A 27,655-nucleotide genomic window follows, 5' to 3' on the forward strand; every position below is an offset into this window, starting at 1 on the left:
GAAGTTGAAAGATGCAGCCGAAAGGAACTAAATTTTTTACCCCAATTACCTCTCTTTGAAATCAGGAATCATCATTTTACAAAGGTAAAATACAGAGATCCAACCAACTAGCAAGTCTGCCTGGCTCTTTGATTTCCTTCCCACCACCAACAGATGATATAAGGGAGTTTTTTTCATGTCTATCAGCCTCTCCTTGCATCAGTTCTTTATAAGACAGTCAATCCCATGCCACCAGCCAAGATATATGCTTATGGAGTCCACCTTACCAAATAAATTATTCTCATTGCTCCTTATATTCAGCCTACCTGCCCAGTAGATCCATACCCTTCTCACCCAGCTAAGGCTGTAACTGACTGTAGCCAGGCAGACAGGACTACCTGATCTGAGGGGCCAGGAAATGCAGTTCAGTCACAAGAAGCAACAAACCCGAGTCCTCATTTCATGATGTTCTGACCCACTGTCCAATACTGACCCAAAACTTAAGACTTACAAGATGTGTTAAGATTAGTTAAGAACAACAAATCACTTCTTCATGGATGGGAGAGAACATAATATACTGCAAAAACTACAGAAGCAGACTGATCTTTAAGTTATTATAAATGCCACGCACTCTGACCTTGCTTAAACAATTCTGCTGTGCCTGCTAGTTTTCAGCTGTGTGGCCATGTGTCAGCATTACCACAATTTATGCTACCATAAGGCAGAATTTACATTTTTTCCCCACTTGCTCACAGCTTGACTTGCAAGTGTGTAAGGCAGTCAGTTTGAGACTGAAAAATGAGGTCCCTTGTACCAGGTACTGCATAGACTTAAGCTGCAGCTCTATAGTATATCACAGTGCTTCGGGAAGAAAAGAATTTGAGAATTTCTGTACAACTGTTTCCAAGCAAGCACCTGGGACCATGCTGACTACCCTGTTCTTTATGGTAGGCTTCTTTATGGTAGGCTTCCAAAGGACAGCTCAAAACCTCATTTTGCACTCTTGTCCAAAGATCACAGGGAAGTGCACGTAGTGAGTAAGGCAACTGGATTCTGTCACTCTCATTTTTTGGGGATGCCCCACAGCTGGCCTCACAGCAAAACTAAAGGTTCCTGGAGCACTGTACCTTTGCTGTTGAAGAACACTTACTGTGCACAAATTCAGTTAATGCTGTAGGAATGAAAAGAATACAGAAGTTTGGACATCTTCCTGAACCTAAAATGGGTGGAAAGGGCCACATATATACACACCATACATCCTGCAGGTATAGGTGGCAGCTAAAAAAAAAAAAAAAAATCAGGACATGAAGGGAGAGCAGGTCTAGTGTGGGAATAGGAGAAAGATATAAAGGAATAAAATTAAAAGTCTAGCAGAATCTTTACAGTATGTAGTTATCCAGCTTTTGTTATCAGTTTAATTATTAATTCAGAAAGAGTTCACCCAGTGCAGGCATCATACCTCTTCATTTAGTAACCACTGCAAGTTTTCTAGATAAGCAGCCTTGTTCAACATCTTATCACAATTTTCTCTTTCCTTTATGAAAAGTATATCTTCCTTGGCAGTATCTGTTCCAAACATAAGTGCTCTAAAAAGCTATGGATTCTGCATATTACGATGCTTTTACTTAGCACTACTAATTGATAGTTCAGTAGTTCCAAGGTGATCGACGAGAAGGAAAACAGCTGTTTTCCTAGCTGTAAGAAATAAAAACAAATACAATAAAATTACTGATAAACTATATTTTTTCTAAACATAGTATACATTATAACAGAAGAATGCTTAAAGTGAACAGACCCAGTATCTTGTAAATAGATACAAAACTAAAAAAATTGTGTACACCTCAATTCATGCCATACAAAGGTGAAAAAAATATTTCAAGTACACAATTGAGTTATCCAGTGTGTGATGAAGTTTAAGGCTAACATTTTTAGCCTTCAGTGCAGAATTCACACAGAGTCCACATATAAACTCCCAAAAGCAGCTTTATTTTCCAATATGAATCCTTGCAACTGACATTGATTTTTCAAGAGTTTCAGGGGATCAGAACTAGCTTCCACCAGACAACAGCATTTGTTCAATTTGTGAGTAGACATGCCAGCCCTCATCACTCATAAGAACAACTTAAGACACAGACACATGATCATAAATCATGCATGCAGTGGGCCTAACGTACAGGGATTATGTTGGACAAGCTGCATATGGGCAGTTTGCATGTACACAGTGGATGACTCTGTATGAATTGAAACAAGCAGATAGTCTAGCCACAATAGCAATCCTCAAAGCTGATTCCAGAACCCCTAACTAAAGACAGAAGATGAGCAGCAAGAGCTCACACATCTATCAGAAGACTCCATCGGAAGACAACAAAAGCGAAGCATTTGAACTGCAGCCCCTTCGAAACAGAGCAATAAATCTTTCACTTTAAAATATGGCTAGAAAACATACTGTTCTGAAGAGTAGCAGCTTTTCTGAGGGAATGATTACAATTATATACAAATAGTTGTCAAAACTCCAGTTTTTCCACAATCTTTAAAAAAATAAAAATTCAAACATCAACTGTAGGTCACTCTTATCTTGCAAGTAGATCTTCAGTTTCTTAAGGACAGTGCAATAAAGATAATTTAGATCATCCCCAGAACTGGTGCTTGAAATCAAAAGTTAGTTTACATTTAACTTCTCAGTAACCTTTTATGCCAGTACCTATATTATTACTAATGTCCTTTTCCATTCTCTTACATTAAGAAACTCAGAAAGCAACCTGACAGACTTTCCTCAGCTGTGCCATTAATTCCTACTTGAGCAAAGTGAACAGTACCTCAGTCTGTGCCCCACTCTAGTTTTGCCCAGCATCTTGACATACTGTTCACCACTGCTACATTATATACACATCTATGTACATATTTAGTACCATCTGCAATGTTTTAGTAAGGGTGACAGCTAGAAATATTTAAGTAACAACATTGGTTTATGTGGCATTACAGCAACAAGTACTTTATACAGCCTATTATAGAGTTTTCAGTTTTTTTTTTTAAACTACTAGAATACCAAAGAATGGTAACAAAATTCTAGAAATATCTTCAATGTAAACAGCATATTTCAGTATATCAACAGCCTTTGATATGTATCAGTCTAAACCAACATAAGTGCTTTAATGACCAACCACTTAGATCTGTAGGCAAATCCACCTGTGGATTTCCCATTACAATGCTTTAATCAATACATGAACTTGGGCTACTTTCATGCAATCACTTTGGTATAGGACAGAAAGCAGGTCAGACGACAGGAAGGCTGCAAGGAAAACCACAGTTTATGAACAAGTTATACTTGTTCTTATACTAAGGGTACAGTGTGGGTAAGACATTCTCTGTCACTTCACACTGCAAAGTGAGAGGCACTTGAGCAAAATCAAACAACACTCAGAGTGAACAGTTTATTCAAAACTATGGAAACTAATTTTAACTATAAAGCATATTAATTGTGGTGGGGTTTTCTAAGTTAGTTTGTTTGGGGGAGGGGGATTTATGGGCTGGAAAGTATTTCTGAATTGGATGATTTCTTCATAGGAAATATATACCCTATGATGTAGAAACATGCAATTATTTTAACATCTTGTCCTGTTTGTAAAGAGACTCAGAATTTAATTTCGCCTGAATGTGATGTTCAAACATTCAGTTAATTCAAACATGGAAATCCAAACTGCTGCTTGGACAATCAAGTTGTGTCTGTGCCAAATACAGTGTCATAAAGCTTAAAAACTAGAAAGAAAAAAAATATCCTCTTGTCTTCTAGCAGGAAGAACACAAAAAACCTGTGGAAAGGCTATCAGAAAAGCTAAGAGACTTGCCTTCTAATTGCAGCTTTCCCAGCAGTGACAACACACAACTGACTTACATGGCTCACAACTGTTATAATTATATCACTGGTCTGGCTTTTTCATTCTTCTTCTGCTTAGGAAGCCTACAAACAGCAGCAAAGAAAAGCGTTTGTAGACTTGAAAACACAACCTGCATTATTCTATTCACTTTTGAAAAGTTACCTTTACAACCCCGAGGGCACAGACCATATATATGTGTATACAGTACAAAAGCTTACACAGTATACAGACTGCCAGCACAGACTGTCTCTCTATCACAAGAGAAACTTCCCATCTACTAGTTGCAGCTAGTCCCAACATTTAACAACCAGGAACTAACACTTTCCTTGACCTACAAGTCGTTCTGGTAACTTCTTTTTCCTCTCTTGGGCCATTCCTCCTCCACCCACTTCAGTAGCACTTTCACAACATCAATTCTCTTATAAAATTTACAGAGCTCAATCAGCTGCTCCACAGTCCTGTCACTATTTCGTAGCAAAAACTCCAAGGTGGGACTCTGGGGCTTCTGTTCAAGGAAACACAATTCATCATAAGTCATCCCCCACTTGCTTGCTAAATTTCTCCAGTTTTTCACTGTTGGGTGGCAGGGATCCAGCTTTAGCCTCACTGTGTACAACAAGTCCTCGTCATTGAGCATGTCACTGATGGTCGGTGCACGGAATAAACACAAGGAGCAGGTACTATTTTCTTTGCAGGCTTTCTTGAGATCTGTAGTTAAAACCATTGTATAGAGAGAAGTTAGGATCTACTGCTGTGTTGTTAATTCGAACAAATTTAAAACACACAAGAGTTTGAAGAGTATTACGTTCCCATGAATATTTCTGAAGAAGTCAGAATACTGACGTGCAGTTGCTTTTCCTCATGAAGTATTCCTGAAGTTAACTTCCTAATACCTTTTTTTTTTTTTTGCTAATAATGGGTAATAATCAAAAGGACAGTACTTCTGAAAGTGTCATTTCACTCTTTTCTACAAACACTGTGCAATTTAAGTGTGGGTACTCCTCCCCTTTTTTTTTTGCTAGGTACATTACATCCTTCAGTCTGCCATGACCCCCACGTATGTCACTAACAAGAATATGTGCACATTATGCACATCTTGTATAGATATGTTGCAGGACAAAGGAAAAAAGTTTTGTATTTCTGAGCTGCTGCTTTCATAACACCACTAAATATTTGTACCAGGAGAATCTTAACAATGGCAAGATAGAAATATGTTCCTTTGTTTGGTAAGAGCTCTTCAATAATGTTGCCTCTGTTCTACTAAGCAAGCCTATTTTAAATGTACATTACAAAGAGAAATAGAGTGCATACTACTCCTCCATGTGCGAGAAAAATAAGAATACCAAGATACTGGAAGTAGGTGGTGATATGTTCCAAAATCTGCAAATGAACTGCCATTTAGAGGTCTCCCACACGCAACAGTATCTGCCTAGCACTGAAAACAATGCAGTCCTATCAGATCTGTATATTATATATTACATATTACTAACCTGTAAAAGAAATAAACATTTCTAATCATGCTTCTAGTTAAATACTAAGATCTCTAGTACTGCAGTAGTCTAGGGCATTGTTTTAGCACTCTGACTGCAGATATGACCTTAACTAGCTCCTCCTTTTTGAATTTTAGGGAGAACTTGGTATGTCCAAAGAGCAGCAGGTAATTAATGCAGCCTAGAAGTACTTCCTAAAAGTTCTGGCCTCCCTAATTGTGCAACCTGAAACAGCAAAGTAATTAGTCCTACTTGGGATGAAACCCTTTGAAAAAAGAATGCTACAACAAGAAAACTGATATAAAAAGGTTAAAAACAATGACATTGTTTCAGTGTCAAATGACAATGAAAACAGCGACACCAAGTGCTGGATTGGTACTGGTCTGAGAGACTTCAACTACATCCCTGGAAAAGGGCAAATATGGCAGTCAGTGCCACCTAATCTAACAGGTAACAGCATCAGTTAATCTTTTTTCCTTCATTTGCATTAACTGTCAAATTGTGTAAAAATTCCAGAAAGACCTTCAAAAGGTCACTTTTTATGCTGGATGTTATTGCTGATTAAAGCAACTAAGGTGAACATGCATCTGCAAACTTTTTCTTTTCCTAGGACAAGAACAGGCTATTGTTATTTTTGTAGTGCTGCTCGTAAGCCTTCTTTTTAAGCAGGCTAAAGACAGCTTCTGATGTTTTCAACAAGTTCAGACGTGCAGCAACAACACTGCTGGAGACAAATAACTTCATACAAATGTTCAGATTCCCTTTTAAAAGGAAAAATGTTCTGGCAACATCTTTGCTCCCAGGTTTTCCAGAGCCCTCACAGCTGTTCTCTAAGAATTTTTTAATATCAGCAATTCTGCTCTTCTTGCACATCTTAAGCTCTCACTGAAGTGAGACAAAATTTACTGGACTCACTCACACTAGGATTTACTTATACAAACAAGGCAAAATGAATGTAACCCAATAAAAGATCTGGCTGAGCTCAAAGGGCAGGAGAGCACCCTATCTCAATTTCATCTTATTCGGCTTTGCAAGGATGCCAGAGTATGTTTTATCCTCCCACAGAAATAGGGAAGAAGGGGTAAAGAAAGCAAAGGGCACAATTATAGGTAAACAAAACTAAACCAACCTGCTTCTTGTGCTGTACCAAATTATCAGAAGCATTACAGAGAATCCTGCTTTCCAAGGATATCTTGTATCAGAGTACAGACCTACCTACCAGCACGATCCTAATATTACATTATATGACAAGCTTCTTTTTTCAGAAATTTTCAGTTGTTCACTGTTATACCAACGGAGTTGCATATCAGCCACCGACTCCCAGCCAAGCTAAAAACACTTTGTGATAAACCCCCACAGCCCGCCTCTGCTCTCTCAATAGCTGTTTACAGACTTCCTTTGAAGGCAGCTGCACTAGGTGCATTTGGTCAGAGTAACTTACTCATTTTGTATGGTCTGTGTTATTGATTGCCACCCCTTCTAGAACAAAGAGATAGCTATAAAAAGGCAGTGATAATGAAATGAGTGCCACACACATTGATTACCCAGGTACTTCTAGGTTGTGACACATAGCAGTTTTTTAAAAAAATCCTTTCAAAGAAAATGTAGAAATAAAATATGTAGAACAGTAAAGCTGACATATTACCTGAAAGTGATTTGTCAGAATGGTTTTGAGTGTCTTTGTCTTCTGGCTACAAAGCAAAGAACAAACATAAATCAAAACACTGCATTTGAACACTGGAATAACTATTTGGCTAATTTTTAAGTGTCAGGAGATTACATAGAAGAATCCCCAAGCTACTTGATAAAGTCAGATAGAGTACTTAGCTAGTATGAGAAATTACTAACAACGTGTAGCCATTTTAGGTAGCATTTTTTATGTTTTTACCTCACAAAGCAACACTCACGTTTTTATCTATTGAACAATGTCATCCTTATTGGCCATATGTTATGGGGTTACATCTTTTGAATAATTTGCTCTTAATCCCTCTTTCTTCCTATCCACGTTTTTTGTTCTTGCTTAGTTTTCTATATTTGACTGATGATTAACTCAATATCAATTACAGCCTTCACCATTTGAAAAATGAGTCTGGGCATTTACCAACAATTACAAAATGACCTCACTGTATACAGGAATGAAAAGTTGCTAATACTGTACAGAAAAAGTAGCTTAAGTGATATGAGTTGCTGGACAGCTTTGTACATATGGTTTGATTAAGAAGATTTAAATGCTTTGTAACAAAGAATCTGAGATCTTTGCCTGTAGCATAAAATAAGAAGGGAATGTTCCACTGGTCTAATAAAACTGGAGCTTTCTTATTAACTTCTTGACATTCATAGGAAACTTTCCTACTTTTCTAGACAGCAGGTGGTCTTGAACATTTCTGCCAGCTCACATCTAACTGCTGTCCTGTTTGAAGCAAATACCACTCTACTTAAACACAGTGACAATATTTAGCAGCTTGAGACTGCAGCACAGGTAGCAAGACTTCAACTCTACAACTTACAAAGCAACATATAAAAACTGAAAGGACAGCAGCTTGATCCTCAGACTGTAGGAAACTGCAGCTGCACTTACTTGAACTATACGGGTGTGGAACCAGATGAAATAGCTTTCTTCTACTGAGGATTTAAGGATGAAAGCAGAAGGGGATTTTCCCCTTAGATAACTGCAATAAAGCAATGTTGATTTTCATATTGCATCATTCTTCCTAACTACCACAGCAAACTTCTTAGCATTTTGCAGGCTGTGCGTGCAAACACAAGTCAACTGTGTAACAATGAAGTGTAGTAAGTACTCTATATTCCTACCTAATAAATTTCAGTACTAAGAAATCCCCTAAAAATAGAACACAGGAACTTTCAGTTCATCTGTTGAATATACATACACACAAAATCCAATTACAAAGAAAGTAAACTATCTGCAAATTATTTGAAGATCTGGTTAGGAAAGGACAAAAAAATTGGATCTGAAAATGATGATTATAATCAGTCTCAATTTCCTCAAATTCCTCTAGAAGCAGAAAAGTATTGAATCATGAGGAACAAATTCCCCAAAGAGTAATTTATTTGGAGAAGAGTTTATTTGGAGAGTTACCCATCACAGATCAGCCTCTGTTTGAAGAGGAATAAAGAAAAACAAAAACAAAGGGGAGAGGTGGATGGGGGAAAAAAAAAGGAGAAGTGGCTATTTTTCACATAGTTTGCAATAGCTAAGTTGCTATTCTGAGCTTCAATAAACTTTTCCAGACATTGTGAACTCGTGAACATTCAAACCATATGGTGAAAGCTAATACCTAAAGACCTAACAACCTTCAAGAGATGTCAATATACTCACATCTTAAGAAAAAATAAGAGCAGCTAGTACTGCAAGAAGTACAAAAATATACATGATGTTTACTTGTGTCATTCATTCATTTCCCAAACTGGTATTTTTACTGATCAGTTATTACACACTTTTGTCAAATTGTATGCCCTCAGGATTATTCAAGATTGTATTCTTATAATGTAATTGAAATAAGACAATGTATTGTCACTGCCCATAAAATTAGGCATGACTAATTCTTTGCCTACAACCAAAATCCAATCAACTTTTACAGATTTAATCAAAGCTATAAACATATGCACAGTCTGAAGATAAGCAGAAAGTTTTCCAACTCGGTAGAGCTATTAACAGCAACTGTATGTGGGCAACAAATGCTCTCTTCTTGATGATGGAAATTAGACAGTTACCTCCATCATCTGTGAAATGCATACCAAACTCATGTTTGTTTGATGAAAGTCAGCTGGGACTCTGGCATAAGGAGCTCCTTTTACCTCTTCTTTTTGCTGAATAACTCATTCATTTATCTCCTCCAAGTCTTCTGCTCAATCCAAAGAGAATCAATTTGAAATTCAGCAAATAACAGTCATCTGAAAGACACTGACTACAGAGCACCATGGTAGGGATCACTCAGCACTGCCCACTCTATGGCAGTGTAAGACTTCACAATCAGCAGAGAGTATTTTCAGTATGGATCAAGCAGTGTCCCAAAGTCAAAGCAGAACAATCAAATGCCTCCCTAGGGTAAAACAAGAGTCAAAACCCAGGATTCTCCTTTCTTATTCTCTGTCCTGGCTCTATCTTCATCAGAGAAGAGGGAGAACATGCATGACAAAGCCTAAACTCTGTGTTGGCTCTCCTCCAGAACATCTACACCCTAATCAAAAACTAGTTACAAAACAAAGTAAGTGTTAATTATTGCATATCCTTTTGTTGTTTTTATCCACAAAAGCTCACTTCATTGAACTCTGGAAGAAAGAGCCTATTTCTGGTCTGTTTTACTGAGTAATTCTGTGCTTTCCACATACAGTCTGAAAATATATTTGTTAACATATGTATTTAATTAACAGCAATAACTTAATTCACATTCAGTACAATTTTTTTCTTACCTGCTGGACAAGGCCAGAATCTGACGTAAGACTCCTGATGTTCACAGACGCAATTTCCAGTGTAACTTGATCTGTTTGGTATTCCTCATCTAAGACAAAGATTGTAAAACATTGGTCTTCCACTCAAATACAGATATAAGTGGTAAGACTATCAACCATATATTACAGATGTCTAGTGTGCAAAATTTAACTCCACATTCTGCTCAGTTACTGGGAAAGGCAGCATTAAATAGCCCCAAACAATAAATTGGCAGTAGCTGCAACAGTCATGAATACACGTGTTAAGAAAAATAGTCCCTGTGGAGATCAAATACTAGTGTATCAGTGTTTTAAAAACAACCAGCACTTTATTTTTGTGGCTGGAGTCATGTTCTTTCAGGAAGCTGACCAGAGAACATTAACCAAGCCAATACATCAAGGCAGGCTGAAGAAGGCTATTACAAATCAATATAATCCTTTCTGCTTTGCTCTTCAGATCACACTTATAATGATCACTGTTGAAATATATACTACACAAACATTTACCTTCTGCTCCTTTGTGAATTAGGCTCATCCTACTTATCTCTCCTACACAGCAGTTTCCCAAAGCACTGAAATGTCTCAAAAGGTGTGTTTACCATTTGCCTTGGGAGTTCATTGAAAAGCACATCTGCCACTATGACCCAAGTTTTGATCACTTTCAAGCTTCACTTCAGCCCTCAAAATGTGGTATAATGGATGCACAAGCCCTTTGTGAACCTCACATAAACAGACAAATTTCCCTGTACATGCTTAGTAAGGTTCTCATTAAGAAACCATTTGCACAAATCCCCATAGGTGAGGTGCTCACTAACCATTAAAAAGAGCTTATAAAAGGTTATATTCTAGACCTGTCATACACACCTGAACACTCTGTAGATAAGACATCATTTTTAGCATTTTACTGTTTGTCGAGTGGTAAGATCTCACAAAAGAGCTATTATCTCTGTGAAGTGTCAGGTAACAGAAAGAAGACATACTTCCTTATCTCACTCAAGAATATGATCTGAATCAAAGAATTCAACCTTACACTTCAGGAGGGAAGAAAATGAAATCACAGTTTTCTTCTTTTTCATCTTTTATATTAAAACTTAAAGCAAATAACATTCCCCTGCCAGCTGGAAAACCTTTAATAAGGATCATCCTCTCTTTACAACTGTAGATCCAGAGATAAAACGAAATCCCCCCAAAAGTTGACTATAGGCATCAAAATCCAATTCATCTGTGTGAAAACATTACCTGTCAAACTTGCTCAACATCTGAGCAGAAGCAGAATTATAGTCAAAGTATGACGCAAACATTAAGCCTAATTTTCCAAGATGAAAAGCTGACACAACCCACTGTTAATTGATCATCAGTAGAGGGTGCTAAGACCTTTGGTAAGCTAGATCCCCAAATGGTTTGTAAATTAACTGACCAGAAAAGGAACAAACTACTACCACCTCAGGCCAGTGAAGTGTATATTCAAACATTAAATCTGAAGCAAACCACTTTCTGTTACAGAAACAGGTCTGCACATCTGAGAGGCTTTTTAGTTCACAGGCTTATATTTCTCAGCCTGTATTCTTAAAGAAATAGTTATGAAAATTCATTCTTATTGAGCAAACTTAAAAAAAACACCACCTAAGGAGCCAGCTGGTACTCATATCAAAACCTACAGCATTGAAAACATTTTGAAAAATAATTTAAAAAAAAAAAAACAAATTCAAGAAACAAACAGAAGACTAATAGATATTTTTTATCACCTCCTATTCTGAAGAGGAAATGCTGTATTGATACTTAGCCCTCTTTACATTTGGCAAGAGGAAGCAGAATATAAAATAAAAAAATACACCAAGCCTATTTCCTTTCTGCAAAAAGCACTGAAATTTCCACTTCCTTTCACAGTTTCATTTTTAAATTGAATGTATTTAAAACATACAATACTGAATTGCAAACAAATTCGACAATATTGGAATTGTAGGAATTTATCTATTTAATTCTAAGGGGGACAAAATGTCATGGGTGGAATTAAAAAGCATAATGTTTTTTTTTGTGTCCAGAGAAATGTTAGTAAACAGCTTTGAAGGAACAAACCACCTGACTGCAAATAAGCAGAAAGCAGTTCATGATTTAAAATTAACCTTCACATTCTACTGCTCCACTGAACACTTCTGACAAGATACTCATTTTCTCTGGCTGACTGATTTAAGCCACCAGCATAACATGCTAACTTCTCTTTAACCCTAGTGCTGTATGGCCCACACTTCTCAGCAAGTGTCTCTAGAGTGCTCCTTCACTGAGACCTTGAGAGAGTAATCCCTGGAGAAAAGCCAATGGTAAAACTGGGATGACCAAACAAGCAAACACTCACATGTAAGAGAAGCCATAAAGGAGATGGTGACACTACCTAACCCAAGCAACTGAATTCAGTGCAATACAGAACCTGCAAAGAAATGTGCTAGGTTTCTAAGCAGACAGTATTAATACCTTCCCAAGGTAACAGACAGCATGAAAAGTTAATTGGTGATAGGGCTGGGAATGCCATCAGAGGCAAAAGAATGGGGAGGTATTACTAAATTGTATTTCTGATAATCTGAAAGCAGCATTAATCTCTTCAAAGCCACCTTTTAAAGATCTCTATCCTCTGAACACTGTTCTGTTGACAGCACCATTGTAATTTTCTTCCAGGCTGAGAACTAATGTCTTCTGATGAGAGCTGTAACTAAACTTGGGCAGAAAAATGAAAATTTGTGTGTGTGTATACATACATGTTCAACTGACCTTAAAATACAGAAGGTGAAACTACATTTAAAGTATAAACATCTAGAAAAAAAAGGATCTGTGATAGATGACCTAAAAGACAATTCACAGTGCTTACCTTTAGGTACTCCTGTGTCTTGGACAGGATATTTTTCAGTCTGTCACAAAAAAAAGCAAGAGACACAGATGTTTGTTATCTTAAGTGTAATTCTGCTGGAGAAAGTATGTAAGAACTGCATAATTATACTTAATCTCTAAAATTACTACTAGTTGATCTGCAGATACAGTAATGCCCTTCTTAGGCAGAAACACTACTAATTACACTGATCTTAGCACATGCTAAAGTAATAGGGATGCCTGATTCACTACAGTATTAATCAATATAGATATTACAGAGATGAGGAAAGAAGTTTTCATTTAAGTGGAATGATACCAATACAGAAATCATAATAATGCATCATCACAGAATCACAGGTTCACTAAGGTTGGAAAAGATCTACAAGATCATTCAGTCCAGCCATCCACTCATTACCAATAGTTCTCACTAAACCGTATCCCTCAACACAACATCCAACCGTTCCTTGAACACCTGCAGGGTCAGTGACTCCACCATTTCCCTGGGCAGCCCATTCCACTCTTTGGAAAAAGTAGTATTTCCTAACATCCAGCCTGAAATCTCCCCTGGTGCAACTTGAAGCCATTCCCTGTAGTTCTATCATCAGATAGAAGATGCCGACCTCCACCTTACTACAACCTCTCTTCAGGTAGTTATAGAGAGCAATAAGGTCTCCCCTGCCCCTCCTCTTATCTAGACTGAACAATCCCAGCTCCCTCAGCCACTCCTCATAAGGCCCGTGCTCCAGACCTCTCACCAGTTTCGTTGCCCTTCTCTGGGCACACTACAGGGCCTCAATGCCTTTCCTGCAGTGAGGTGCCCAAAACTGTATGCAGTGCTCAAGGTGCAGCCTCACCAGAGCTGAGTACAGACAGACAATTACTTCCCTGCTCCTGCTAGTAGCACTATTTCTGATACAAGCCAGGATGCCATTGGCTTTCTTGGGCACACTGCTGGCTCACATTCAGATGAGCATCGACCAACATCCCCAGATCTGTTTCTTTAACACAGTCTTCCAGTCACTCTGCCCCAAGCTGGTAGCATTACCTGGAGTTGCTGTGGCCAAAGTGCAACACTTGGTCTTGTTGAACCTCATCCCATCAAGAGATTTCAACACCTCTTTTAATGGACACCAACAGCAAACTATTATTACTGAGTTTAATGAGACTTCTACTCATTTCCAGGCATCTGTTTTAACCTCTAGTAGACCTAACATCCACCTCCTTCACTATGAACCCTACCTTTACGCAATAGGGAGCGAACTGCCTGTAGTAAAGCTTCAAAATGGAAGAAAACACCAAGGAAAAACAATAGCCTGCTAAATCACCATCCATAAAATAAAACAGAGCATTTGAATCTGTTTATATAGCTCAACTAGAAAAGCATTCTCTGGGCTATACAGCACTGCTATTTTTCCCCAGAGGAAACAATCTATTGCAACCTTAAAAAGAACTCTTACAAAACTGCACAGAATTGCATATTCCTTTTATAGACAGTCCTTGTCTCAGCATAATATTGGCATGTTTAATATATCAGATGTTTGTCATAAGTTGTGTTACTCAGTGAGAACACACCACAGAGCACTTGTTAGGTCTCTCCTAGGTTTTACCAAGCCTGCTGCAAGACACTGGTATCATTACTGATCATGCCTTTCTATCTCCTTAACTCATCAGACAAAATAGGTACAGGAAGGAGTAATAACTCAATACAATTTATATTTTAAGCCTTAATTGGATTTTCTTACCCTTTCAACCCATACAAACGTCGCAAAAATTTTTCTAAAAATGAAAAAAGCGCTGGTTACCATTTCTCCAAGACTATCAGCTAACTATTGGACTGCTCACTGGTGCTGCCCAATTCAGCACAGAATCATAGAATGATATGGGTTGGAAGGGACCTTTAAGATCATCTAGTTCCAACTCCACTGTCACAGGCAAGGACATTCCCCACTAGACCGGATTGCTCAAAGTCCTAGCTTGGCCCTGAATACCTCTGGGGCAGGAATCTTGTTGGTCAACCTCTTCTAATGTCTCACCACCCTCACTGTAAAGAATTTCTTCCTAATATCTAGTCTAAATCCACTCTCTTCCAGTTTAGGATCATTTCCCCATATCCTGTACCATATGCCTTTATAAAAAGTCTCTCCCCAGCTTCCCCATAGGCTCCCTTCAGGTACTGGAAGGCTGCTGTAAGGTCCTCCCAGAGCCTTCTCTTCTCCAAGTTGAAAAGCCCCAGCTCTCTCAGCCTGTCCTTGTAGGGGAGGTGCTCCAGCCCCCTGGACCTTCTCCAACAGCTCCATGTCCTCCTTGTGTTGGGAATCCCAGAACTGGACACAGTACTCTGGGTGGGGGCTCACAAGAGCAGAGCAGAGGGGCAGAATCACCTTCCTTGACCTGCTTATCACTCTTGTCTAAATGTAACGCAGGACACGCTGGCCTTCTGGGCTGCAAGTGCACACTCCCAGCTCATGTTGAGTCTTTCATCAACCCGCACCCCCAACTCCTTCTCCTCAGGGCTGCTCTCAAGCCATTCTCCACCCAACCTGTATCTGTGCTTGGGATAGCACCCACCCAGATGCAGGACCTTGCACTTGGCCTTGTTGAACTTCATAAGGTTGGCATGGGCACACTTCTTACACCTCTCCAGGTCCCTCTGGATAGCATCTCTTCCTTCCACTGTGTCAACTGTACCACTCAGATCAGCGTCATCTGCAAACTCACTAAGGGTACACTCAATTCCACTGCCCACATTGCCCACAAAGATGATAAAAAGCACTGGTGCCAGCACCGATCCTTGATTTATAATAGCTTATGAATCTATTGCTGTTTTTATTTTAATTACATAGGGTTAGTAAATTACCACAATGATACAAAAAAGCAAACCCCTAAATATACACACATGATTTGAGTGTCTCAAGTATTTTACTCACAACTGCATAACATAACTGTAGAGAGGTCTAACGATTTTAAATTTGTTAGAACAGAAATACATACCATTGTTAAGGAAAGAGTGCTGGGATCTGTATCTTCTACTGGCTCTTTTGTTGCATGATCTGCTGGAAATAAGTGGACTTTATTACTGCATATATTACTGCATAATCCTCAAAATTCTCCTGTCTGAAAACTCATGAATTGCTTATGTATCTGACCAAGGCAAAGCACAGCTAGACTACCATTATACACACTGTGTCAAATTTTATTTATACAGTAACATATGACAAACTAGAAAGCGTCAGAGACTCTAGCACACAGATGAGAAACTACACAAAACAGAAATTCAACTCAAAGCTAACAAAAGATATGAAACCTCTATATTAAACCTCTATATGAAACCTCTAAATTAATTTTAGCAAAAATAAGTAAATCATTCACAAAACAATTTAGTAGTAAAGAGTAGAACCCAGAAAATCTGCTATAAGGTAAGTTCTGTTCTCCAAGTAACAGTACTCAGTTGTTCCCCTTAAAGCTGTAATTTGAACAAAAAACAAACCCACCACAACAAAATATACTATAATGTACATCAAATACACCTGGTAGATTATAGTACAAAGCCTAATAAAAAACATTTGAGGTAAGCATTAATTATTTGTATACTATTGAATAATGAACTTCAATTATATTAACATCAACAGGATACAAACATAAATCCTCAAAGCATTTGCAGGTGAATCAAGAGTGCTCAAGCCAAGATTCACAATACCATGCCTTCACTTTAACATCTTCATCACATTTCCTCACAGAAGAGCTCTTCAGCTGGTATCTATAATGTTTTCAAAAACCATGTAAAGCATTTTAAATTGTCTAATAGGATCTTCATTCCTGTTACTCTCAACCTGAAAGTCTCTATACTCATTACAAAAGCACATCAGAAAGTTTTCAACCTCAAGCAGCTACAAGAACAACCTAGAACAATAGAAGACAGTACAGTTGATAGGCTCAAAAATAAAAAGGTGGCAGCAGAGGGGCAGAAAAGGCACCAGGACAGAGCCATTCTCCCTTCAGTCTCTTGGATGCAGCTCCATGAGCTGGGTTTCCAGGTGTGGGCCCAGCCCCTCTCTGCATATTTCAGAGCTCTGTGCTCGCAGGAAGGCCACATGTATTCCCTGGGCAAGGGGCTCATAGTCACAGAGGTGCTCCAGCCGTGCAGGGCTGACATCTTCTGCACACAGGACACATTAAACACTTGTAAAGGCCTTTTTGTGAGGGATGAAATCCCTGCTCCAGAACCACAGGATCACCAACACTGTGGTAAAGCCTTCCATGACAGCAAGGGGTAACACAAACTGCTTGACTTGAATGCAGAAAGGGCACAAGTCACACTGGGACAGCAGAAATGACAGTAAGCTGGAGCAAGGTGCTGCTGGAGGAGAGAGCCCAAAACAGAGGAGTCAGGTGGGATCTGTGGTAGCAGGGAACTGTGGAGGAAGCAGGAGCAGAGAGAGAAGATTGAGGAACCCAATCTGCAAAGGAAAGCTGACAAATCAGAAAGTGCAGGAGCCAAGGGAAGCCAAGAACTTCCCTAGTCTCACTGTTTCCTCTACTGCCAGCAAAGACTCCCTCCCAGAAAGCAGTGGCAAAGCATGCTTGTTCTAATCAGTTTACTCTGGAGGCCTTACAGCTCCGCCTATGGATCTTTGGCTGCAATTAACAACAACAACAAACACAACAAAACAAAACAGCAACAAACTTTCTTTCAGCTTTGTAATTTAAAGGGATTCTCAGGGTAGATGGAAGTAGTCCTCCCCCTCCCACAAGAAGTTGTGCCCTGGTGAACCTCTGTGTCTCCTGTAGTTCTACAAGACCCTCCTCTCCTACATGCCATTACATCTCTAAGATACAGCTAAAGTGCAATACAACACTGGTATTTTTTATTTATTTTTTTTTTTCATTTCCACAATCCAGAGGAAAGCACTGAACAAATAGGAGCAGCTCTGAGAATGCAGAGACTTGGAATGAGGGCTTGGCAGACTCCAGGGTTACCCTACATGGGGCAACAGAGCAATACTCCTCATTGTCTCCTGCCTGCTGGATCTCACAAACACAGTAACTGCAAATCAGTGGCCTTGCATCCTTCTTGATTAATATACATTCTGAAAAAAACTACTTAAAAACCATATTGCGTTCCCTATACTTATATTCATTTCCTCTTGTTTTCAAGTTCTTTATTTCCCTGGTGTTTTTTTTTTTTTTTTTTTAAGGTTGCTGAATACTACCAAGTTCCAGCATTCTCTACAGGTGGCATGTATGCATGTGAATATTTGTACTTGAGAATAAATACTCCATGTACTGCCTGCAGCGAGCAACCACGGTCCTGTTGACCACTGATAGGATAACCATAGAATCATTTGAGTTGGAAGAGGTCATCTAGATAATGAGAACCACAGACTTAAAATTCAATTGTGAATAAAACAATTAAAATGCTATATCCCCCCCTCTCTCTTTCCCCACTGTATTTCCCAGCAGGCTGCAGCTCAATTCACAGAGTTGGATACAGGTGTGTGAAACAGCAGGGAGGAAAGTTCTCTATTTATCTCAAATGTGAAACACCCACAGTTTTGCATGTTGAAAAGCTGACAGGAAATGCATCTATCACCTGACTGACTACCCAAATACAGACCATGTAAATACACTTACCTCAGCAGAGAGCTTGCTAACAACATTTTCTAGGATTTGTCAACAAATCACTATTACTGACAGCATACAGCCACTGGCCCACACTTGCTTCCACACCATTCTCTCAAATTGCCCCAGGTGGCTGTTCCCAAAGATCCTTTCTGCTCCCAGCACCTCCAGATCAGCCACTCAGTACTCCTCACAGCTTCTCTGCCTGAGCCTGTCCAGCATAACCAGTTTCCAACAGCAGCAGCCAACTTACACCCATCAGCACAGCTTCTCCCTACTCAATACTGCTGCTGACTAATGGGGATATGGCACAGGCACTTACCAGTGTTAACAGTTCCTCAGTTTACACAAACAAACTTACGTGTGTGAATGCACAAACTTTCCAGTTTCCCAGCCTATAACTGTCCTTCATCCTTGCATGGCAAGGAAGCCTGAAGGTGGATTTGGGAGGCCTCACACTTTTGACTTTTCAAAAGGAGAAGCTTCACAAAGCACCATGTATGTCAGGCCTACCTTCAGCATGTCAATCAGCCACATGCCTATACAGCTTCCCCATGCACACAAACAGTACAGCCCAAATAAAGTGATTCCCCTTCCACTAGTGTTGATCAGAGAGATGAGCCCTTCAATTAAACACAACACTTTTGACACAGCACACGAATTTCAGATTTGAATAAAAGTACAGAAAAATATATTAGAATATCCAGATCTCCAAAAAACCTAACACTGGGTCAATCAGCACCTGTACACAGTTGTTTACTGCTAATTACTCAGAACTCTGATGCTGCACGAGCAGACAGGTAAGGAAGAGCAGTCAGGCTGGCACACTTGAGACAGCATTCAGAAGTCGTAAGTGCCACAAGTAGGACAGGTTGAAAAGCACTGGCTTACAGACCACCCGCAGCCTGGGATTCGTATTTTTAAACTAGGAAAGGGAAAAAGACTTTTTAAGGCGCTAACTAATGCACTAAACACTGGAGTAGGCTTGACAAGACAAGTCGCTCTAAATCACATCAGCACAACACATGATAAATTATTACCGTGTGTGTGTGTGATGGGGGGGGAGGGAGGCTGGTGAGGCAGTCACTAGCACCACTCTTTTAGGAAAAATAATAATAAAGAAGCCGTGGCCGTGCTACCCAGCCCTGCTCCCGAGATCCACAGTTCCCCCGGACCCGGCAGGGCTCCACGGACCGCCCGCGAGCAGCGTCCGCCGCTCACCCGCAGGGGCTGAGAGCCGCCGCCGCCCCTCCCTCCCGGCTCCCCGCTGCGGTCCTCACCTGGGGGCAGCGGGCCCTGCGGAGCGGCCATCGGCTCGCAGCACGAGGAACGCGCGTCGACCGCAGACGTGCCCGGAACCGCCGCGCGCCACCGCCCCGCCGCGCACCGCCCCCTTCCTGCCGCGGCCCCGCGCGGAGCCGTGCCGCAGGTAGCGCCGGGCGGGGCGGGGCCTCCCGGGGCGTAACGGCCCTGCTGCGGGCGGGACGCGCTTCGCTCTGTGAAAACTCGCGTGTTTCGTTAACAAAACGAAAAACGTGAAGACGGCGCGTATTGTGAGCCATCAAGCAGTGTTACCGTCTGCGCCTAACCGATGGGAAATCGGTTGTTCTCTCCTGAGCTCGCACTCGCACAGCCTGCTAACTACCTGCAGACAAAGGTGGTTTCCATCAGGGTTTCACCTATATCTGCACACGGCAAGAACAGAGTTTATAAACAGAAGTACTGCACAGTAACAGTCACACACCGCACTGGTTTTGACAGAAAAATCAAGTTCATTTTCTTACACTACATTTCCAGCACAACAGAATCATAGAATACCCCGAGTTGGAAGAGACCTCAAGAATCACTGAGCCCAGCTCTGGGCTTCACACAGCACCACCCCAAATCCAATCCCTGTGTCTGAGAGCGATGCCCAAACCTCCCAGAACTCCAGCACTCAGGGCCGTGCCCACTGCCCCGTGCAGCCCATTCCATGCCCACCGCCCTCTGGTGCAGCACCTGTCCCCAGCCCACTGCCCTCCCCTGACATCCATGCCCTCCCCAGCTCCATGCCGTTCCCTAACGACACAAACATCATGATGATGTCAGATCCTTTTATATAATTGCTTTAGGCCAGCACTGCCATCTCCGCCAGATTCTTTCACTTACACTTATAGTTTCACTATACTTAAATTGCAGATTTCTTAAATGAGGTCCATGCATGAAATTAATTTCTAAATAAGAAATATCAAATGTTGTTACTTATTGTACAATACCAAAGAAACCAATGCAACTGAATGTTGTTAGCTTGCTATCGTGCAAGCCACACATTTGTATCAGCTGCCTTTCTCTTTTGTTAGGGATGTTGTGACTTCACAGACGAATTCTCCTCCACTGGACTGGGAGAGCCTCAGATCAGCCAGCCTGCTAATGCTGGAGTAACCAGAAGACTGGTCCATAAAACATTAACAACTGAGTGCTTTTGCACAGTTTATTTCCATCTAAAGCATTATACAAATCTAAAAAATTGTGGTGAGGATTAAGCTCCTCTTACGCTCAGAATTTAGATTAAATACAACAGCTCATGCTGCTATCTGGCTTTTTATCATCTAGAATTTTTCAGTATCCAGGATTTTAGTGGTTTTCCATGATTACTGTAGTGAATTCATGAGTTCTCAGGATTGAGGAAGGCTTTACAAGGATAGCTTTTACAGCTTTTTAATCACCCTACTAATGACAATGATGGCACAGTATTCAGAAGATTAAGCAGCATTGCCCTTGTTTCACCTAATACAAGCAGAGACTTTGCCACTGAGCTTTACACACATATACAAGTCTTTCACTCACTCTGTATATTAATCTCCAAGGCAGAGCCACTAATATTTCTGCCATTCATGACAGGTAAAAAGCAATGGAGAAGCGTGGGTTGTATGGGTTTTTTTGGTACAGCATTTGAGTCTAGCTGTTCACTGTATGGTCTGACTGATTGTGATTGCTCCCATGTTAGTACCAAAACTCATTTCCAAAGAAGGGAAAAAATTCTTAATTTGAAAGGGTGACCCTGAGCCTAATTAGAAACAAAAGTGCTGATTCCATGTTTCCCTCAAGGATTTCCTTAGAGAAGCAATGGTTTTGGTGATAATCAGGCTGAGACTAAGAGTGAAGAGAAAACGTGTTCCCATCAACACATACCTGCACCAATACTGGCATAACAATTGGAGCCTCTCCTGAAGTGTAAGCAACAACAAAGCCACAGCAGAGAAGAATTTTCCGGGCTTTCACCTTGCTAAATATATGCCTTAACAAAATGAATGCCATATCTGCCCTGAAGACCTGCATACATTTATCATCTGTGATCTGTTTGAAGACTAAGGCTCTTAAAGCCAAAAGCAGATAAGGTCAGTAACAAGAACACTGTATGTATATCTGCTAGAACGAGATGTATCCATTAACTTCCTTCAAAATATCCGAGGGAATTAATAATAGATAGGCAGCTGTAAACCACAAACAAACATTAATAGTCTTAGGGGCTAAACCACCATTGGTAAGGCATTTACAACCTGAAATCTTCCTGCTTTAGTATTCAGAAATTATTTTAGTAAGTAATAACATAATAATTCAGTATAACAGCACTTGTGCCAACAGCCAAAGCTGGTTAATGCTGTTAAAAACCATGTGTTTTTAAGTGCATCTGTAAACCATATTAGCTTTTCAATTTGAAACAATTTCTTTATTAACAAATTATTTGGAAAGTGCTCTTCAAAATAATGGAGTTTTATAATAGAGGTCAATAGTCTAGACAACAGTACTGCCTCAAAACTTGGGTAGCCATCATAATTTAACTTTTTTTTTTCCTAGTACTTAAGGAAGACTCTGTAATTATATGTAAATATCTCTAATGCACTGTCAACAGTATAGATTAATTAGGTTGTTACATGCCTGTTCTTGCATCATACTTAACTGAGATACTGTTACTTAACTAAATGACCAGTCAAAAAGACAGAAAATATTTTGGCAAAACAAAATACAACCATATCATAAAAACTAATAAACAGAATAACTTTAAGCCATGGCATTCTCTAAATCAGTGGATTAGCTCTCTAACCAGATTTCTGAATTTAAGCACAACATATAGCTTACCTTGCTGCAACTCTGTAAACTACTAAATTCAGTGGAATAATAACAAAGAAGTTTTCTAAGTTCATACTCAAATAGAATGAATATTCTCAAACTGTTTTTACAAACCAAAGCTACATTTGCTTCTTCTCCATTCCTCAGTGCTATCAAAAACAAAAAAACCCAACCAAGTAACCAACAAAAAAAGAACAACAACCAAACATCCCACTCTTGATTAGACTTATCCCAAACATCTACACATCTGGTAATACATAGCAAGTTATTTTGGGGTTTGAAATAATAACCTACAGTCACAAAGGTGGGGTGCTTTTGTGTGTCTTCTGAGCACAAGGCTGCAGATGAAACCTTTTTCTACCCATAGAGAATATATTCTTGTCCAGTGAAGCACTGCCAATAATGATGGTTGCTATAGACTTGTCTGTAACATGTGGAAACTTTGTTTATCCTTCTCCATTTGTTTGCTTTGTACAGTTCAGGCATCTTTCAGTAAATTCTTATTCAATAGAATATTTCTGCTTCAACATAAACTCTTCATTCCTAGCTTACTTCAGTAGTCAGGAAATATATCCTGGTGTTTTCTTCCCCAGGTATCCTTCTGTAGATTACAGCTGTCAGAAGATTCAATATGTTGCTAGACCAGTTCCTTAAAACTCTGAGACTGTTTAGGAGTAGGAATCATTAACCAGTAGCTAAAAAGCTAAAATTACTTCCTCTGCCAATTATTATATTGGTTTGTTCTTCTACAGTTGCACAAAAAGGTTGCGATTTACACATTTGAAACAACTCTATATAAAGAAAATATTAAAAATGACACAAACAGACCATCTCATGTAAAGTCTGTGGCTAACCTGTTTGCCCTCAGGCTGACATGATATGGGAGTGTTTCCACCACTCTAGGGGTTGTGCAGTGTCCAAGTCAAACATGAGCCACACAAACAGTGAAACTTCATTTTCCCTAGATCAGCATATTGACCCTGAGCATAATATGACTGGTCTCAGGCTGTAACTTATCCCTGTGAAGAGGCATTAGCAGGTTCTTCTTGCCTAGCTGCTTGTTTTCATGAAACATATAATAATTTGAGACTACCTCACCATCAGATATGGCTAATAGCACATGCACACAAAAGGCAGGTACATAAATCCTGGAGTTTGGTTGTGGGCTTTTTTTGAAACCAGATTAGCTATGTCCGTGCTCACCTGCTATATTCAGAAGTTCAGCAGTCACTACACTCATTTCTTCATTATGTTCTTTCTCCAAAAAGGATAGGTGCTACAAGGATGACAGTCAGACATCAAAGAGTTCATCTGTATTCTTGACTGAAGCATTGCATTCATACCCTACAATCTAAAACAGGAATCAGGATACAGGTGTATAACTAATATATGTAGTTAGTTTTTCCATCACCTATAAGAACTTTTATTTTCCAATTTGTTCTCTCTTTGTACATTGCGATTCTTTATTTTTACTGAATTCTATTTTTTTTTTAATATACTAATTGCAAAGACACTGCCACATTCAAAATTTCACATATGAAATTTCCCTTTTCATTACTGTATCAAATCTGACCTACTGCTTATTTCATTTAGTCCATAGTCCTCATATTTCTCTTTTTTATCTAGATAACTTTGGGTACTTTTCAAAGTAATTTATAGCAGACTTCAACAGGTGAGAACAGAATGCCAAAAGAAGTCTGACTTACAAGGAAATACAAAAAACTTGCTGTAGGTCTAATGATACAGTCGGAAGAAAAAAAAATACACACACAAAACCCAGGGTTTGGAGTGTACCAGTTCTTTAGCTACAGTGGTCCTAACAGGCCACAGAACTCACGTGTCCCACGTTGTTTGCTTTTTCTACATATATCAGCAGTTCACCAAAGGTTGTTACCTTGCTATATCCTCAGATATTCACAACTAAGTTACTGTAAGATACTCCATTGCCCAACAGGTTATGCTCTCACCATTGGTGCTTGCTAGGCTTGAAGAACTTGTGACTACTGATTCCTCATTTACTCTGCTAATCTTAGAAATCAGTCATTCAAGTGTTAATTTGGAAAAATAAATAAGGCAAAATTTCAAGGGCAAAAAGTTTCCAGAAATCCATGTGTCAGGTTACCGAAACCCAGCTTGCAAACTTGGCAAAGCAGCTGTGATGTACTCTGCTTCTCATAACACAAGATGTGAACCCACCCTATTTTGCCCATTTACTCAATTCAATTGATTCTATAATCATTTTTAAGTCGTATTTTTACACAAGAGATCACCACACATGAATTCTTTGTACAGCCACAGTGCATAATCTCACCTGACACAATTAAGAGCTGACCAAAAGGCAACAACTGAACTAGCAATAGAAAAGCGGCAGGACTTCATTGATTTCAGTTCCCTCTGTGACCTCCTCACGAGCTAAAAGCAAGTTTGGCCAGAGTCCACACAAATGCACATCTATTGTATCCACATGTAGCAATTAGGCAGATCAATACAATAGGAAAGGTATCACCCAACAAAGCTGCAATGACAAAAGGACAGGCACAATAGAGGTGCTATAAAAGAAGGGAAAAAGATTACTCACCTGTATCAGTAGATCCCAGGTTTACAGGGAAACACTTCACTAAGGAAAAATCTCCAGAAAGAAATCCTTCCCCAGTGGCAGTCAGCCCTTAAATGAGGTCTAAGAGAGGTGCAGCCAAGCTCCACCCCTTCTGGTCACACAGCTGAATTGCCTTCACCTGTGCTCCCAGGGCTGACCGGGTCCTTTCCTCAGGTGCTCAATCAGTGATTCAAGCTGTGACTCAGCAGTTCCCATAGACCACTATAAGACTATCTGTTGCTTCCTGTGCATTCCAATCTCTCTCTACCCTAGACAACATCTACATTGGGATTGGAAAGCAATAATTCTGATGTGTGTTATTTAACTCTTTATCACAGTATGCAAAGAAAACCATCAACATTTTTAACAGCAGTATGTGTTGTGAAATCATGGAAGATACTTGTTCGTATGCTAAGCAACGCTTTTTAAAGCAGTTGAAAAATAATACCTGCCACGTACTCCTCATGAACCCAGCATAGAGTAACTATTGGGATAGAAAATGTGCTTAACACTCTATCCAGCAAATACTTGTTCTCAGTCCCTGCAAAAACATTATAACCTCGCAGCAAATTTCTTTAAAAGAAACGCAATTAGTAAACACTTCTCATTTTATGTCATTCTGGTAGGTTTTGTTTGTGATCGTAATTCTGTTTCTCTTGCAGCTATTTTCTGAAATTGACTACTCAAAGAAATTTTATGTTATGATTTTTTTTTCACATTTAATTTCTCTACCAAATTAACATTCAAATGTTGAAATCAACACTAAAAAATAAAATCAAATAAGATTGGATATGCTCTAGAGTTTAGAAAACCGTGTTAAGCATAATTCAGCTCTAGTATAGTAAATATTTATGAATATAAATAATTTTTTTTGCCCCTAAGAATTATTATTCATAAACTACAGCCAATGCCTTATGCTGCTAATACTAGAGTCAAAGCCAAACTGATACTTTCACTGGAAGCAAAATTAGACTGCTGAAGCTGAAGAAATAAGCGCTTTCTGTAACTCATATAAATATTTTAAGCGACAACTGAGTGAACACTATGAAAATACAGATAGTTTACATCTAATTTGTATAGTCCTATACAAAGTGTATGCATGTCACAGTACTGACAATTGGTATTTCTAAGGTGTTTTGTTTGTTTTTAATTATTATTAAAACGTACTCCAAAATCAAACCTACAAAATGAGAACAAATACAGTGAATTCATCTGAATTTGCCAAACAGAAATAATGCCTTTGAGAGAAGTACTTAAACTATGCAATAGTGTAGCTAGTGTGAGCCAGCCACAGCAAGGTAAACATTACCATTAGCTCTTCTGCCTTTTATTCTCAAATATCTAGCAAACACATTGGTCCATTGTTGCTGGAAGTAGGCATAAATTCTAATTTAATTCTTCCCAAATGATATGCCTATTGCCCTTACTACACAGAGGAAAGTGCAGACATCATCTTTCAGGGAGCAAACTATACAACTGCTGCCTACTACTACAACATATAAAACTACTGCCCTCAGGCCCTGGAACAGGCTGACCAGGGCAGTAGGCATGGCTCCAATCAGCTGGAGTTCAATTAGCATTTGGACGACGCCCTCAGACATAGAGTTTGATTCTGGGTGGTGCTGTATGGAGTCAGCAGTTAGGCTCAATGATCCTCATTGGACTTCTTCCACCACAAGATTATCACAGAATCACTGAATGGCCTGGGTTGAAAAGAACCACAATGATCATCTAGTTTCAACCCCGCTGCTACGTGCAGGGTCGCCAACCACCAGACCATATTCTATGATTCTACTTCATTTCACGGTCTTTGTGATTCATAGCTATCATTCTTTCAAGTCATTTTCAAAAATGCAAAAATATGTGGCACATTGGCACTTAAGGACATGGTCATGGCTTTTAGCAGAGAGAATATGAGAAGAATCTGGGCACGGATAGAAAGCAGAATCCAAATTCCAGCAACCCTGCACGTGAAATCAGTGCAACACTCACAGTTTCCCACTAAAACACCAACTTTTGCTAAAGTCTGGAAGCGAATTCCAGCCATGGATTTAACTACTGGGAACACAACATTGTTTCTGAGGGTTTTTTTTTTTGAGCATTTCAAAGGGAGCCGAGAAGCAGCAGCAGCGTGTCTCAGACTAGAGAAAAGCTTTAGAAATGCAATTCATGTAAAACTTTCAAACTCTGGCCTGCCAACAGCTCTGCCCTGAAGGACCAGTAAAAATTCAATAAACAGTAAAATAGAATTAGATATGGTTAAGCGGATATAGCAGTAATTGGGCAGGGGGTGGCCCTACACTTTCTCCTTCCTCTGAGGATAGGTGCCTTGTCCCCCGGATCCGAAGGAGCGCTGGGGCAGCCGTGAGGTGAGTCCGCTCGGCTGGCTGCTGGGCAGAGCGCTACCCATGAGAAATAAACGAGGTGGCTCAGGTAACTTAGGCACCGTGCAGCTTCGGGCTGCCAGCCCAGGCGCGAAGGGGATGAGGGGATCCGGAAAGAAAGGGAGAACGGGAGAGGAGACTGAAAGACAAAAACCGCTTCCGAGCCTCCCCTCACCACCGCCTCCCGCCTTAGCGCAAGCGCGCAGCGGCCGTTCGCTCACCGCTTGTTTTGGAAGCCCGCGTGGTCCTCTCCTATTGGGCGCCGCCCCAAGTCCTCGCCCGGCCCAGCCGCCG

The 27,655-nt window shown here is 39.9% G+C and overlaps 1 protein-coding gene across 9 annotated transcripts; it reads right to left on the reverse strand.

Annotated features, from left to right (window-relative positions):
- Positions 1–77: 77 nt before the first annotated feature.
- On the reverse strand, positions 78–27,630 carry EDARADD (EDAR associated via death domain). Of its 9 annotated transcripts, none has more exons than XR_016464189.1 (10): positions 27,583–27,630; positions 23,585–23,732; positions 15,644–15,705; positions 12,654–12,693; positions 9,776–9,864; positions 6,990–7,035; positions 4,190–4,562; positions 3,825–3,937; positions 1,439–1,674; positions 78–1,257 (listed from the first exon to the last, which is right to left on the reverse strand). XR_016464189.1 is itself a non-coding variant. In XM_090135409.1 (8 exons), the coding sequence occupies exons 2-8, from the start codon at positions 23,619–23,621 to the stop codon at positions 3,892–3,894; spliced, it is 693 nt and encodes a 230-aa protein (XP_089991535.1). In that variant the 5' UTR covers positions 23,622–23,732; positions 24,960–25,671; the 3' UTR covers positions 1,695–3,891. The 9 variants fall into 9 exon arrangements, 3 of the variants coding, with proteins under 3 accessions (XP_089991535.1, XP_031448120.1, XP_031448130.1); XR_016464190.1 differs by lacking the exon at positions 27,583–27,630 and adding an exon at positions 24,960–25,672 and having other exon boundaries at positions 23,585–23,657; XR_016464191.1 differs by lacking the exon at positions 27,583–27,630 and adding an exon at positions 24,960–25,671 and having other exon boundaries at positions 15,644–15,702.
- Between the last annotated feature and the right edge of the window lie 25 nt (positions 27,631–27,655).

The sequence above is a fragment of the Phasianus colchicus genome, chromosome 2 (genome assembly GCF_987193195.1).
Source record: "Phasianus colchicus chromosome 2, bPhaCol1.hap1.1, whole genome shotgun sequence".
Lineage (NCBI taxonomy): Eukaryota > Metazoa > Chordata > Aves > Galliformes > Phasianidae > Phasianus > Phasianus colchicus.

Bases quoted from the DNA above. Each gene is read 5' to 3' on its own strand.
- EDARADD (XM_090135409.1), bottom strand. From the start codon at position 23,621: ATGAGTGTAGTGACTGCTGAACTTCTGAATATAGCAG. The intron at 12,694-15,643 runs GTATGTATTTCT...TTTTTGTGACAG, and splicing joins GCACTCTTTCCTTAACAATG to ACTGAAAAATATCCTGTCCA. The intron at 7,036-9,775 runs GTAAGAAAAAAA...TTTGCTTTGTAG, and splicing joins ATTCTGGCCTTGTCCAGCAG to CCAGAAGACAAAGACACTCA.